The 16,933-nt window shown below is 39.2% G+C and overlaps 1 protein-coding gene across 2 annotated transcripts in view; it reads right to left on the bottom strand.

Annotated features, from left to right (window-relative positions):
- Window positions 1–484: 484 nt before the first annotated feature.
- The window catches only part of bach2b (BTB and CNC homology 1, basic leucine zipper transcription factor 2b), a 230,259-nt gene continuing 213,810 nt past the window's right edge, over window positions 485–16,933 (bottom strand). For both annotated transcript variants that reach the window (XM_052025348.1, XM_052025347.1), the window contains 2 exons: window positions 10,247–10,453; window positions 485–4,846 (listed from right to left, as the gene is read on the bottom strand). In XM_052025348.1, coding sequence (XP_051881308.1) covers window positions 4,358–4,846; window positions 10,247–10,453 — 696 coding nt within the window. In that variant the 3' untranslated portion in view covers window positions 485–4,357. The remainder of the gene's footprint in view (window positions 4,847–10,246; window positions 10,454–16,933) is intronic.

Genomic DNA, 16,933 nt, shown 5'->3' with positions numbered 1-16,933 from the left:
GTAGCACCTTTAAAATTGTAAAACATTCCAAAGAGTAATTATTTGACACCAAACACATAAGGAGCTATTAGGGGAGATGACCAAAACTTTGGTCAGAGGTAGGTTTTCAGGAGTGTGTTAAAGATGAAAAAGGAGGTAGACAGGTGAAGGGACTTGGGAGAGGAACTCCAGAGCTTAGAAACTTGGCAGGTGAGGACATGGCTGATGATGGTGATGTGATTAAAGAAGGGAATGCTCAAAAGATTAAAACTGAAGGAGTGCAGATATCTGGAAGATTGTAGGGCTGGAAGAGGTTACAGTGATTGAGGGTAAAGGTCATTGAAAGTTTTGAAAGCAGAGGTGAGAATTAAAAAAAACAAGGCACTGCTTAACTGGAAGCCAAAGTTGGCCAGCAAGCAGAGGCAGGTAATGGGACCGTGCAAGTTACGACATAGGATGCAGTATTTTGGAAAAGCTTGAGCTTATGAAGCTAGAATGTGGAAGGTGGTCAGGAGTGTAAGAATCACAGGTCAGTAAGTTGAAAGGTTTACATGAGAGTTTCAGCTGGAGATGAGCTACAGCAGAATTGGGTTACATTACTGAGGTGGAAATTGGTAGTCTCAGTGACGATGCACATTTGTGGTCCAAAGCTCATCTTGGATCACTGTGACACTAATTTTGTTAAGTGAGAATGCTGCAAGCCAGTAGGTTGTAGCCAATGACTAGAAAATGGATTTAATGTTGGAGACTGAAGACAATGGCTTTGGTCTTCCTATTATTCATTTCTAGGAAACTTTCTGCTCATCCAGTATTGTGCAGTCAGACAATTTAGGACAGTGAAAGGACAGGGGAGGTGATGGAGGGGGCGTAGTTAACATACACACAAAGACTGGACATTACCACTTTTGGATGATGTTGCTGATGGTAGTATGCAGATAAAAATAGGGGACAACCAAGAAAGTTCCTTAAGGGATACCAGTGGTAACAGTGAGTGACTGTGAAGAGGAACAACTACAGATTATTGTCTTGCAATGACTAGGTAATAAAAACATGAAACCAGCCAATCCTGATCCCATCTATCCAGTCAAGGATGGAAAGGCATTGTGGGGGGACTGTGTTCTTAATCCAATCAAAATATAGTAGATAGGATAAGTTCATGTCATAGTCATAAAGGATGTCACTTCTGACTTTGATCAGAACCTTTTCAGTACTGCGGCAGGACAGGGATTTTGTGGGTGGAATTCAAACATAATTCCAGACAAGTTCAACATGCATTTGGGAGATGATGGCACACTCCAGAATTTTACAGAGAAACGGATTGGTTGAAGACAGGGTGCTAGTATTTATTGAAGAGAGATTGTATCCAACGTCAAGAGGCATAACAGAGAAGGTCATTCTTGCCTTTACAAAAGTACATTTAAAAAAAAACATCCCTAATAATATTTGGTCTAATTCTTACTCTATTCCACTCCTTCTCAATGAACTGCCTGGTCTAATTCCTGGTTCCTCACAATCCTTTACACTGGGCAAGTAGACCCTATGGGACATAGCTCCTGCTCTGGACCCTGCTCTTGCTTCCTGTTGCTGTCAATGGGACCTTGCTCTCATCCTGATGCTGCCTCCTGAACCCCACCCTTTCTGCCACCATTGAGACCTCACACTTGTGACAGAGACCACATTCCTGCTTTAACCTCCAGGACCCCACTCCCGTTTTTGCCACTGGCACTCCGTTCCAGTTCCAGCTTCAGGTTCTACGCTTGTACCAGTGCTCCAGGGCCCTGCTCCCATTATTGCCATTGGGACCCCACTCCCAGCATCATGCCACGACCCAGTTTCTAGTGTTTCCACTTCCAGTGTTACCATAGGGATCTCATTCCCAGTGTTCACTTCCAGGACCCTGCTCCTAGTGTCACCAATAGGACCCTGCTCTCAGTATTCACCTCTAGGACCCCATTCCTACTGTTGCCACCAGGAGCCTGCTCCCACTGTTGCCACTGGAACTCCATTCCTATTCCAGCCTCCCGAACCCTGCTCCTAGTGTTAGCACATGGAACCCACTCCTGCTTCTAACTCCAGAATCCCTCCCCCACTGCTGCTTCTCAGACCCTGCTCCTGCCATCTCAGTCCTGCTGCTCTAATCTTTGCAGGCTCCTCTGGGAAGAGACTGGAAGGAAGTGATTGTCAGGACAAATACTGTGTTTCAGAAACACACGAGGTTTTTTTGCACTTTAGCAAAAATGTTCTGCATATACAATGCAGAATTCTGTTTAAATGCAACCTCGGTCGAGTAAAATGGTTAACAATCATCAACTTACATGGGATCTAAGAGGGGAAGTAGGGTGCTAGGTGATACATTTGAAATTCAGGTGCTCTTACAGATGAGACCAGGGAGGAATGCTCTTATCATTTTCTTACTGTGTGCTTGTTAAGGACAGAGGAAACTGGAAAATGGAATGTTCGGCCATATGATATTGATAGCAGTGATCTTTGCTGTAGCTACTTTTGCTAGTTTGTTCATGGCTTCTGAGGAACACCCTCCACACCCCAATAACTTAAAAGAAAATTGCAGTTATCTAATACATCCACAGCCTCTGTATGCCCCCAAATATTTTACAACCAATGAAATATTTCAATACAGTTGTAATGTGGCTTGGAAAGCAAATTCCTCTGCTTTCTTTGGATTAGAACACCAAGAAATGTAATGGCTGAATTGGGCTAATCAGTGTATTCTGTATTCATCAGATTTAATAAACCAAAATACAAAGATGAGTGTATAGAAAGCTTCAAGACAAAAGTGTCACCTGGTCCCTTGTGATACATCTTCCCTTCAGTAAAGCTGTGAAGCCCTCTTATGCAGAGGTTTATGCACAAAGTGCAAATCCAAATAGGATGGCAGTAAATAGATCCAATGGTTGATGATCTTTGTTTCACAAATGATTGGGAAAGAGAGTTATTTTCACAAATAACTAGGGAGAGAGCGAGAGAGCGAGGGAGAGCAAGGGAGAGTGAGAGAGGAGTGAGAGAGAGAGTGGGGAGGAGAGGCGCAAATTCAAAGGGAGATTTGGAGTAAGTCACTGACTTAGTGATAGTGTGGCAGCAGGACCAAAGAACAGTTTGCCATTTTACTCTCCATAAAAGCTTGTTTCTAGGGACATTATAAAAGCAAAAAAAAGAAAATCAAAATTGTATGAAAGTTCAAGTGATGTAAAAAAATTCTTTTCCAAAGAGTTTGCTCATACGGTATTTTAGATTCAGTGGCCTATGCATTGATATCCCTGCGCTTCAGTGTTAAACCTAGTCTCAAAGCATAAGTTTCATTAGACAATGATAATTATGGCTGAACATTAGAGTTAAAAATGGAAACACTGGTGAATACAAATACCAAGAGCCAAATTTACAAAAGCTGTTATTGGTCACTGCACAACTCTTGATCGTAGCAGCTGCTGTAGCAAGTATCACCTCTCAATGTTTGGGTTGGGAAGGGACATGGCCTGACCCCATCTCACTGAATACTTTCTCATTTTGTTTTTAAACAAAACTGTGTAATGCATCAGATGGTAAAGCAAAGAACCCAATGACGGACACAGTGCAAGCGGCAGTTTTGACCATCACTGTTCTACATCAGCAATAACAACAGATCTTCCCTGCTCAAAAGGCACCTTCAAAGGAGTGCCAGAGGTGTCTTACAAATTCAATTTACATAAATTACATTTCAAATCTTTTTTTTCTTTTTTCTTAAGTACAAAGAAGGTGATATTGCTCAAGTGTGAAAATCTAACTGTCTAATTTCTTAAAAGTTTCGGTCAGGTTCTGCAGAAGGCAAAATGGGAATGTTGTAACCAGATTCTTTGTACAAGGCAAACACAGAGTTCCAGTATTCTAATGAATTAAAACAGAGGATGCAGGAGTACATTTACAGTATGCAGATGTCAGATGAGAAACCATCTTTAATGTTACTGAGTCATGTTGAACATTCAGAAGATTTCCTGAGTTGGCGTGTGACATGGGCCACCGAGCTTGCTGAAAGATTTAACTGAGTATTAGTAGGGTCCTTCAAGGTAAAATGAGATGCTGCCTGACTCATTCCTTTTTGAGAATGAAGGTCAAACTCCTTACAACAATAATTAATAATCATAACAAAATAACAGCGTCATTATCACTGTCAAGTTCCCTGCACAAGCAAGGTATAGCACCAATGTAAGGATAAACCTCAGCTGATCTGAGGAGTAATACCTGGACAGAGTATTGCTGCAGTTTAAGACTGTTGTAGTGTGCATCAAAGAGAAAAGCATCAACAGATGAATGCTGTCTGCATCCTGATCAAGTGAACCTCCTGCTTACGTTAAGAAAAACAAAAAAAAAGGGAAGAACGAGTCAGTCACTGGGTGCAGTCTTTCCTAGGCTGTTCATCAGTTGTACATTTATCAGTCATTTCCTGGCAGAAATCTACCGTCACAGTTTGACTGCACTGTTCAAATGAGGGCCTCTTCTCCGAGCATGTTCCTTGGTCAAGCAGCCCCTGCATATTTCCTGATGTGCATACTTCTGCATTGTGGCTACGTGACCATTGATCTTGATGATGGGATCCTCCTTGCTCTGAGCAACATTGCATACCATCTCCAGTGCACTGCGTTTTCAGAAACTTCTGTTCTAATCCATCAGGGGGTGAGGCGGTGCTGCCCGTGGCTGCAGGTTCATCCATTGGCCTAAAGACTGGACAAAACTTGTGTAATGACTGCATTTGCTCTGGACTTAACTGGACATCGCCATACACTTCTTGGCAAAGGCATGAGAAATTATCCCACAGTTCTCCCATGCAAGCATTCAGCTGGTTCCTTTCTGTCAGTAACTTTTCTTTTTCACAAAGCTAGGAAAAAATACAGAAAAAAATGACTGGTTATGTACCTTAGGGTCTTAACAACATCTATTCATAATCTCTTTTTTATATAACAGAATACAAAAATGTACAGTATAACTTAACATAAAAGTAACTTGAAAACAATGTTCTGAAGCTGAGATTCTAGGCACACTAAACTATTTGGTTTGGTGTCTTACAAAACAAGAACACACTGAGGGACTGAAGAATCAAGTTCCATATTACTTATTATTCCCATAGGTGGTTTGAGTCTACTTTGGACAAGTTTTTTCCCCTCAGCAAAGTAGTGTCTTTTAATATAGAGTAACCATTGATCCATCAGAAGTCACATCTTGAGAAAAAAACTGGAGGGAAGTAATTCAATATATTAAACAATAAACTGGTGTATTGCCATAATAGCCAGCACGTTGATTTCACAGCCTGTAGATCATGGATAGCTGAACCTTCTAAGAAAAATGTTTCTGAATAGCTTTGAGTTGCAACTATGAGGGTGGAATTGAATAGAGTTATAACAAATAGGAAAGTTTTATTGAATAGAAAAGTTAATATGCCGAGGCACAACAGGATGGCAAAGCAGCTGAAGCACTCAGGTAGCCTGGATCTGTCTTGCATTTGGTGCCAAATCCTGACGTTATCATTGCATATTTTAATGACATTTTTACAACATATTCATTGCTCCTATTTTTGATGACTTCACATTTCCAGGCCATTCACAGTTCTGACAGATCTATGTCAGAAAATTGTTCATTGCTGGCTTTGATATCTCCTTTGTAAAAAGAATGAGAATGAGTACTGCATTTGTTATGGTTCTTAATAAAATCTCACTCAGTAGGACATGTATATTTAACAATAGTAGAGGGTGAATTGTAGATCTACTTAACCAGAGATAGTTTCAGAAGTACTTAGCTGGCCAGTAAATGCATTTCAATTATATATTTGTTAGCAAATTTAGTATGATTATTACTCTGATTACCCTCATAATGAGATATTGCTATTGACATTATTAAATTGTTCAACAGACTCATTTTATATTAGTGTATGTGAAACTTCTTATTTGCCATTTAGTTTCTTGAGATTGTTCTTCATGTAATGGAATTGAACAATAACAGGGTTCACAGTAATCAACTTGACGTCAATTTTAGTTTTACCTGTCTGGCAGAGACCAATGAGAATAGGCATTTAAAAATGCCCAATAATTCCACTGTTAACCCACAGGGTTTTACAGACAAGTAAGGCACTTACTTAGTCCTAGTAGGAGTCTCATATCTTTATTGAAATTGGACCCAATAACAGTAACAGGAAACAGATGGCACTTACCCTTCAGGTAAGTGTAAAGCTTTTCTTTGCAAATGCATGAGGGGCAGTGGTTCTCCTCCCGAACTCACTTCTACCAGACTCGCCCTCCCCTTTTCCTTCTTGCAAGACCCTCTTGAAAACCACATCCCAGCAACTTACCATATAGTTGGCAAGGGCCAAGGCCACCTTGCATTCACATTCCAATAGTCACTCTGATTTGCTTTTGACAGGAAGTGGCACTTCAGTGAATCACTGTAGTTATATCCAACATGATCTCCTCACTGCCTCTATCAACTCCAATACTTCAAATTAAAATCTAATCTTCTGTAGTGCTAAGTTGAAATTGGGTACAAATGTCACGTTTAATCACATATTTGTCTGAACACAAGTTAAAATTTTTGAGGCATGCTAAGCTCATTTTTCAGGTTTGAAAATTGCAAATGTAACTCCAATATTTATGAAAGGTGAGAGAGGGAACTGTAGACTTAAGTTGACCTGACAATTGTTGTCAGAAATTATAGGAGTATATAATTAAGGATGGAATGACTGAAAACCTTGACAGCTGGTTTGCAAATATTAGGTCATGTCTAATAAATCCATTCAATATTTTGAAGAGGGAACTAAAGTAGGAATGCCTATGAATATTATTTAAATTGAATTGTGGAAGGTATTGATAGGTCCTTTTTACACGTTTTTAGCTAAATTTGAGCTTCATGGAATAAAGTTCTGAAGAAGGGTCTTCAACCTGGAGCTCCAAATCTGTTTCTCTTTCTACAGATGACGCCTGACCTGCTGAGTGCTTCTAACATTTTCTGATTTTGTTTCAGACTTGTGGTATCTGCAGTTATTTTTATTTTCATGTGAGGCTGATGAATTTAAAGGCAAATTACTGACTCATTGTCAGGAGATGGAGAGTGGGGATAATGGGCAGGTACTCAAATTGGTAGGATATGACCAGAAGTCCTTTATAGGACATCTGTTGGGGCCTCAACTATTTCTCATATTTAGTAATGACATAAATGAGGAAATAGAGATACCTATGCTACTATAACAGACCGTTTCAGAGGTATTTGACTGGTTAGTAAATGCATTTTAAGGAAGTATTTGTTTGCAAACTTACTTATGCACAACCATTACTCTGATTACATTCATAATAAAATATAACTACTAACATTATGAAATTGTTCAGTTGATTATTTCATTAATTTGGTGATGATATTAATGGATTTAGTGTTGGGTAAAACAATGACAAATGGATTTCCATAGAGGCTAAAATTAGATCTTCCATCTTGGACATAGAATGATAGAATACAATGCTGACTAAATAGTGAAAAGTTAGAAACAGTAGCTATCCAAAGCAAACGCAGTCTAAGTATGAAAATATTTAATATGTCATGGACAGGTATAGAAATGAATTAAATAAAGTCCAATGAGTTCATAAAAGGAGCCACTGAGTACCAAAGTAGAGAGGTTACATTGTGGTTAGGCCATAAATGAAAATAGCATCCCACTCTGGGTCACCCTATTTTATGGATGTAGAGCAGTTTTATTTGAATGATTGCAGGTATGAAGGATTTCAACCACAAAACGAGACTGGAGAAACTGGAATTGTTTTCCTTGGAGTTTAGAAAGATGAGGGGAAATGTGATAGCAGTACTCCAGAACACAATGGATTTAGCTGGATCGATCAAGAGAAGCTATTCCCATTAGTAAATGGTTCGAAGTCCAGGAGATGCACATTCAATTTTGGCCAAAGGTACAGGGAGGACATGAGGAAAGACTAAGCAGAACGTGGTTATTATCCAGAGATCATTGTCTGTGGTGGAAAAGGAGTAAATCTGCACTTTCGAAAGGTAATTAAATAGGTGATTAAAGAGAAATTATTTTTAGGACTTTGGGAAAAGACCAGGGGAACAGTTCTGATTGGGTTTAAAGGGAGCACTACGGACTTAATGGGCAGGGAGCCTCATTCTCAGCCTTAACTATTCCATTTCTCGTAATGTTTCTTATGTTAGAGGCAACAGCCTTGGCAATGTGCAAGTTTGTTGTCACCAATCCATTAGCCCTGGCTTTGCCGTGCATCCTTAAACTGGTATGTCACAGTTTGGATTAATGGCAATAGGGAAGATATGTTGCTGGAAACAATATCAAGAACAGTGTAACAACATTAGAAGTTTTAACCATATAAGCAGCTTGAATATTTAACATTTTGTTTCACCAGATGGCAATCTCATCATAACATTGCCTGCGAGTTGTCTGGTTGTGACTGTTTGCTTCTCAAGGGTCACCTCTGTTAAAATTGTCTGTTCATTTAAGGCCCCCTTTTACCTACATGTTGTTATCTATAAGAAGCCAATCCTGCTGCTGTGAAGAATATTTTCACATTGGCAGCTGCTTGTAAGTTGATGTCTCTTCTTCTTGAGAATGGGTCAGCTTATCAAGGGTGAAAGAAACCAGCAGACTAAGACTAGCTTTCTCATGTTCTTCTTTAGGTATTTTCTTTAAAATAAAGATATTTTAAGATTCACTAATTAATATTGCACCTGATCATGCACAAGTGTATTAGGAACCTTGTTTGTGTGAAATGGTCTCAAGTGTGAGGCTTCAAAGTACAGTAAACATATGCCATGTCAAAGGTAATTTATTTAGTTAATTGATATATTATCCAGTTTATTACCTGTGATTTTTAATCAACAATTTGTACCGCCAAGCATATCTTGCTTGAGCCACCAGTATCCCGTATTTCATGTCAGCTCATAAGGAAGAATTGAAGCATTGAATCCATGAAAAATATTTGAGATAAAAAGTCTAATGATGTACATAGAACACAGAACAGTGCAGCAAAGGAACAGGCTCTTTGTCCCACCACGTCTGCACTGACCACGATGCCAATCTAACCAATTCCATCTGCCTGCATGTGGTCTGTATCCCTCTGTTCCTTGCCTCCTAGTATTTGATATTTTCACCCTGGGAAGAAGACTCTGACTACCTACCCTATCTATGCCTCTCATCATTTTATATACTTCCGTCAGGTCTCCCCTCAGCTTCCAACAATCCAGCAAAAACAGTCTAAGTTCGTCCAAACTCTCCTTACAGCTAATACATTCAAATCCAGGCATCATGCTGGTGAACTTCTTTTGTACTGTCTCCAAAGCCTCCACATCCTCCCTATAATGTAGTAACCAGAACTGCACACAATACTTCATACATGGCCTAACAAAGACTTATACAGCTGCAACATGACTTCCCAGCTTCATGTCCTGATCGGTGAAGGCAAGCTTTCTTTACCACCCCATCCATTTGTATTGCAATTTTCAGGGAGCACTGGGCTTGCACCCTAAGATCCCTCTGTACATTAATGGTCCAAAGAGTCCTGCCATTTACTGTATACTTTCCTCTTGCATTTGACCTCCCAAAAAGCATCACCTCACACTTGTCTGGATTAAACTCCATCTGCCATTTCTCTATCTAAATTATTGATCATAACTGAAGCAAATTTAGAATAACAGAAACACTATGTAATGTGTTATATATGGGCCCTGAGGTGAATAAGAGTTTAATATATTTTGATGGTTAAGAAACTTCCGAGATAGTAACAGGATGGCACAGTTACAGAACTAACAGAGCCGCTGCCTCACAGCTCCAATGAACTAGGTTTGACCCTGACCTCCGGTGCTGTCTGTGTGGAGTTTACACATTAATCCTGTGACTGTGTGGGTTTCCTCTGAGTGCTCTGTTTTCCTCCCACATGCCAAAAATGTGTGGTGCTTAACTGGTCATTGTAAATTGAGTGATAGGATAAAATGGGTTAAGGTAGGATTGGAGTAAAGATGGATGCTTGATTGTTGGTGTGGACTCAGTGGGCTGAAGGGCCTGTTACTGTGCTGTATCTCTCAAAGATGTATCATTAGGACTATTTGAAGTCAATTATTTCTCTGTAGATTGGTGTCTAGATACAAATCCCTGGCTCCTCCCCAAGATCAGAAAATCAATAGGAATATTTTGTTGGTACAAATTAGCCAATTGTAATGCAAGCAGTGAACAGAAACCCACACAGCTTTGATAATAAATATTTGGGTTTTTATGAACACTCACCAACTTTTGAATTTCACATTCCAAATTTTGAATGCAATCGAGTTTTCGCTTCCGACAACGCTGGGCTGCAATCCGATTTTTACTGCGCCGGCGGACATCGTGAATAAACTCTAACTGCTCAGAGGTTAATTTGTGCATCTTTACCATCATTTGGAAATCATTCCTTGGAAGATCTGTGATTTGATCTATTGGAAAGGGGAGTTTAATCTAGAATACAAATGTAACAGGAATTGGTTATCAGATACATTGGAACAATAGAACTTCAGCTATATTAGTAATATTTACAATTCAAATAATCATTAATTGAAAAAAAAGAATAGGCTATAATCACTATAATAGGAGGAACAATGAATGCACTGGTTTGCATCCTGTAAGTGTGAATTATAGCTGCAAAGAAAATCTGAAAAATTAGTAAAGCTACATAAGACACAAATCCAGCCACGATTACTGCAAGATATATGAACCTGCAAAGTATTTCATAGCAATGCCCAGTTATACAGGGAGCTTGGCATTTAACAGAGATGACAAATCTCTATAATCATCTGCACTAATTTGCATGAAAAGCCCTATTATTTTGCAATGCAGTCTCCAACCTGCAGATGGCACTGGCAGAATGAATGATTATCAATCCTGGATTGGAACAACAACAATAGGTAGTTAATCACTTTAATTCTTTTAGTGCAGCTCACATTCTGACATAATGCATAATCAACACACGACAAAGCACTTTCCCTGACAATCAGACAACAGCAACTGGAAAACAATAGTTCACAGTCTAGGGAGTTATTTGGAAGAGCTCTATCATTAAGCTATTCATCAGTAAAAAAAAGTGGATTTCACAGAATCAGAAATTTACAGCACAGAAGAAGGATGCCATTTGGTCCATGCCTACAATAAACTAACTTTAGGTAATGTCATTTCCCAGCTTTTGATCTATAGCCCTGGATGTCACAGCTCTTCAAATGCTCATCCAAGTACATGTTAAACATGCAAAGGGTTTCTGCCTCCATCACCCTTTCAAGCAGTGAGTTCTCAACCCCCTCCTACCACTGAGTGAAATAAATTTTTAAAATCACCTCCTGTCTAATTCTTCTACCAATTAACTTAAATCTATATCCCCCAGTTACTGCTGAAAGAATCGGGTCCTTTCTGTTGATTCGTTCTAGGGCTCTCACAATTTTGTAGACCTCACGCACTGCCTGCAGAGGTTGTGGGGGCAGATCCATTAGGGACATTTAAGAGACTCTTAGATAGACACATGAATGATAGAAAAATAGGGGGCTATGTGGAAGGGAAGGGTTAGATAGATCTTACAGCAGGATAAAATGTTGACACAGCATTGTGGGCCAAAGGGCCTGTACTGTGCTGTAGTGTTCTATGTTCAACTAAATCTCTTTGTCTCCTATTCTGAAGAATACAACTCCAGCCAAGTCTTCTCATAACTATAATCTTCCAGTCCTGGTAATATCCTCATAAATCTCCTTTGCTCCCTTTCTACATTACTCCTGTATCGTACTGACCAGAAATACAAATAATAATCTTGGTGTGGCCTAACTAATGTCTTATACAGTTTTAGGATGACTTCTCTGCTCGTGTATTCATTGGTTGAGGCACAGAATCAAGTATCCTAGACCCCTTCTTATCCACCTTGTGACGGAAAGTGCATATTTCAACTCTTAAAATAATTAAGTTAGCACCATTTTCAAGTAAGTTAACAACTTTTAAAATTCAATTCTTTACAAAAGATATTGGTCCAGAATTGGCTGGAAAAAATATGGTGAGCTCATAACAAACACCATGATTAGTGTGAAGGAAAATTCAGACATTTATTGTGAGAAAATGATAGAGATTGAGTTGCTAATCACCACAAATTGGTGGATGATTTACATATTTCCACTGGTAGACTTACCAAAAGAGAGCTTGCTGCCAGTCTCCACAAGTGTCAGATACCCAATGGATTTAAACTCTTCGTGGAAAGTTAGGGATCCTACTTTATGCCATAAGGATCATGTTAATGCACTGACTTATGGTCCTGACCTGCTACTTAACCTTGGATTCTCAAGATGGAAACACTTAAAACTGGGGATTCTCCCTGCTACAAACTTTTCTTGCAGATGTCATTAATATTTATTTTTGTTCTTACTTTATCTTTTGTCTCTTATCTTTCTCTTAATCCAACCTGTATTAAATTCTGCATCCTATCTGATCCCACCCATTTTCTTTTCCATTCTTTACCCTTTTTGTCTCTCCTATGGCTTCTTTTAGTTTAATTTTCCCTGAATAAAATTTTCAGTTGAACTGTCAGCATGTTCACAAAAATATTATTTTAGAATAATTGAACATTATCAATGAATTAGCAATTGCTATAAAATGATGCAGACAACAGAAAGTGCCGTCTGCATTATTTTGTTGCAGTTGCTAATTCATTAATAATGTTCAGCAGGTAAGGTACCATTTTAGGAGAGAGAAATGGTTACAGTTTCAGGCTGATCCTTTAACAGGACTGTTAAAATATGCTAAAAATGGATAATATCGACATGGATGAAGGACAAGGTGCAAACAGATTGGGGGTTTGGGTGGGGGACACAAGGGTGTTGTGCAGAATTTTAAGATCTGGAATGTGTGGTTTTGGAAGCCAGGTATAGTGTAACTCACAACATGCTGGGAAATTTTAAGCTACCACAACAAGCTATACTGAGGCAAGAAAAAGATGGGAGCTAAACCACTTCCAAGAGATGGCTTGACAATTTTTAAATATGGAATAACAGCAACATTTGAACAAAAGATCTGATACCAACCCTGTGGAACCTGTACTTGGACCAGATCTTCCATGTAACAAATAGCTGCATCAAACTGAATATGAACCAGTTAAGATAGGTTGTGGTTATCCTTTACAGCAACAGAACCTCTAATCAATCCTTGTTGCAACTGCAGCAACAGAAGTCAAACAATGGAACTTACTGTCAAAGAATGGTAATCTTTTCCATACCATGTAACTGACTTTCACACAGCCATAACAAATGCTGAAACCTGGCTCCAAAACCTGGACACTAATATACAAGTTGCTACTATCACCATATGATATTCATAAAAATATCTTACTGAAGGAAGGCAAGGGCAGCTTTGGGGAGAAACTTAGTGTTTTCACAACTTCAGCCACCCTACCATCTACCAGCATCATATACCTGCATGCAGATTTGAGGTGTATATCCACTTGGTCCTAACCTGTTCAGAGTGTTACCAATCTGATTGGAAGCTAAGTTTTTCCATTAGGCTGGCTTCTGCAGTATGGCAATCCTGGGGTGCTGCAGAGAATGGAGTTAAATTTCAACAGTGTGTAATTGGTAATTGGTTTATTCTTGTCACATGTACTGAGATACAGTGGAAAGCTTTGTTTACATGCCATTCAGACAGATCATTGCATTCATAAGTACATCGAGGTAGTACAAAAGGACAGAAAACAGAATGTAGAATATAGTGTTACAGTCACAGAGAAAGTGCAGTGTAGGTGGACAAAGTGGAGACAATGACTTCCATATTTCCTGCCCAAATTTCTGCCTCCATGCCGACATAGTCCACCCAAGTAAATATCCAGGGCCATGATCTTGTGCGGAGATCACTGGTGTTATTTTACATGGTACAATACTCAATAAATCCATCAAATGACAAAGTGCTACGGTGGTATGAAGCCAACAGTCTAGCAAGTAAGTCATTTTCAGGATTAACGCCACACTACGAAGCCAGTTATTGACTGCCTGCTCAAAATTGTAAGCATTTTGTAAGATACTAACCTTCCTCAATCCCACATTCAGCACTCATCCTTCTGACCTACAAAATGTGAGTTGAATTTGCAACACACAAATCTCCTCTCCAGATTAGCAAATCTTGGTCAACACATTGTGTAACATTTGGTACTTAGTAACATGATTTTGACTGTTTTTGTACTTGGCCTATTGTCACTCCACCTTATTGGTTGCTGAACCATGGAAGTTCCTGACAAGATTACCTGATGAGTCAATTTAAAAACACATTTGAAATGAGAAACTCTTGCCATGACCCTGATAAATGCAATCAGTCCCAAATGTAAGAGACTTGCACTGTCAACAATAACTGCACTGTCAACAATCGATATGCAATATTTCAATATATCCTGTGCTGTTAGATATGTTTTAGTTTCATCTCAGTAGATAATTATAACTAACCTTGAGTATGACATATACGTGCACTGACAGTCCTCAAGACTGATAAATACCAGGTGAGGTCAGAGACCTACACAATCCTCTGAACCAAACATGAAGCCTTGTCCCAAAGCTCTGCTGTGTTTGTATAGTATTGGTCTGTTTATTCCAATGAATTATCAATCTGCCACAAGCAACCATGATTTTTGCACTTATCATTCAGCTGCTGTTACTTACTTGCCAAGATTTGATGCTTATTTATAAGGTGATAGTCATGGGGTGATTTTACGGGGAAAATGACTGGGCAAGCAATTGGGTCCAGAGATCAACTTAGCAACAGGTAGTAGATGTAGGAAAAATGATGACATGTATGTTTGGCAATGCTAACAAGTATCAGCTATCTAAGCATTCTTTTTTTTCAGCATATAACATTTATATAAGACTGGAACTTTTCTAATAAGTACACACTCTCTTACTCTGCTACAAGCCTCAGTCCTCCAATCAAACTGCACAATTTTTTAACAAGGCCAGTTACTTGCCCATTCAAATTTCACATCAATTTATGTCCAAGGCAAGTGAACTACTAAAGGTGCACAGTGCACAAATTTTATGTCTACTCATGCTTGCCGTTCAGAAAAAAACATGTAATGCCTGGTGTCAACTTCTCATAATAAACTACAAAAGTCAATAATGAAAAATGCCCACATAAACCAAATAGGAAAAAAATGAACCACAAACAATGATGTATACAAAAAACCTACCACGAAAACCTTTCTGGTTCACTAGTGTCCTTCAGGGCTTATCCAGTCCAGCCTATATACGACTCTGGACTTACTAAAGTCATTGATTCTTAAAATGCTCTCTGAAATGACCAGCTGGCCACTCAGTTCAAGGTCAATAGGGGAGTGGATATAAATGTTGGCCTTGTTAGCAGTGCTTGGATCCCAAAAATTGCACAAATTATAAAGAAAGTTTACCTGCTGCCAGTAACGACTTCCAACTCCTCAACTGATGCTATTTTAAAATGCTTGAACTCCAATCAGTTTTAAGTTGTGTTACAGATTAGGTTACTATGGGTGAATGTCCCTTTAAGATAGAGCACAGTGGTGTGTGTGTGTATGTGTGGGGCATGATGACGACAACAGAAGATAAGGATGTAATGACGTTTTTGATGCAGACAGTCGGAGTCAGTCAGAGAGAGAGAGAGAGAGAGACACACAGAGACAGAGAGAGAGAGAGAGAGAGCAGCCTGCTGGTCTCTGTATCGATGGATGAAAAACAATGACTGTGTCTGTCACTACAATCCACATATGGATTTTCAGAATAATCCAGTGGAGTCCACTTTGTCGTTAACCTGTAGTGGGAAACAGGTATTTGTGTGGATGGCCACGATTCGAGTGCCTTTCGGGGTGGCAGATACTTCGAAACGAAGCAGTGGAGTCCACTTTGTTGTTAACCTGTAGTGGGAAACAGATGTTTGTGTGGACGGCCATGGGTGGCAGATGCTTCGGAACAAAGCAATGGAGTAGTCACTGCTGAGTAGACACTGAGGTGTTGTATGGGTTGCATTGTGGAACGTTTGGATTTCGAAATGTCTCTATTTTCTCTCTACATCTTGTCTTCAGTCAACGGTGGTTTTGCAGAAGCCTTTGCTCACGTTTCACCTTACGGCTTGCTGAACTGAACTTTGAGAACTATTCCTAGACTTGGAGTTTGGGAATTTGCCACACACACACTTTGAGTTTAGTTTTTGGGGTTAATGTTTAAGATCTAACATTTTTTAACTTATTATCATAAGTAGTTATTAATAAAATAGTTTAAACACTTATACATGACTTGGTGTGTTTCTTTTGTTGCTGGTTCGTAACAATTGTTACTTCTCAAATTGAGGGGATTTTGGGCTATTTATAAAGGAAAAAATAGAGTCGAGATAAATGGGTTAGTTATGGATTGGCAGTCAGTAACTAGTGGGGTACTACAGGAATCAGTTCTGCGACCTCAACTATTTACAACCTGTATTAATAACTTGGATGAAGGGAATGAGTGTACTCTGGCTAAATTTGCTGATGATATAAAGATAAGTGGCTGAGCAAATTGTAAGGAAGATACAAAGAGCCTTCAAATTGACATACATAGGTTAATTGAGCAGGCAAAAAGTTGGCAGATGGAATAATATAGGAAGGTGTGAAGTTATCCACTTTAGAAGGAAGAACGGAAAAGCAGATTTTTACATAAAAGGAGTGAGACTACAGAGTGTAGCATTGCAAAGGGATCTGGGGCTGCTAGAGCATAATACACAACAGGCAGGCATACAGAACTAGGAAGGCTAATAGAATGTTGGCCTTTACAGCAAGAACATGGAGTATAACATTTGGGAAGTTTTAATATAATTTTACAGAATATTGGTGAGACTGCACATGGAGTATTATGTACAGTTTTGATCTCCATATTTAAGGAAAGATATACATGCATTAGAGGCAATGCAGAGAGGATTCACTAGGTCACTAGC

This window comes from Pristis pectinata, chromosome 10, assembly GCF_009764475.1.
Source record: "Pristis pectinata isolate sPriPec2 chromosome 10, sPriPec2.1.pri, whole genome shotgun sequence".
Taxonomy (NCBI): Eukaryota; Metazoa; Chordata; class Chondrichthyes; order Rhinopristiformes; family Pristidae; genus Pristis; species Pristis pectinata.
This window is presented reverse-complemented; position numbering and strand designations above follow the sequence as displayed.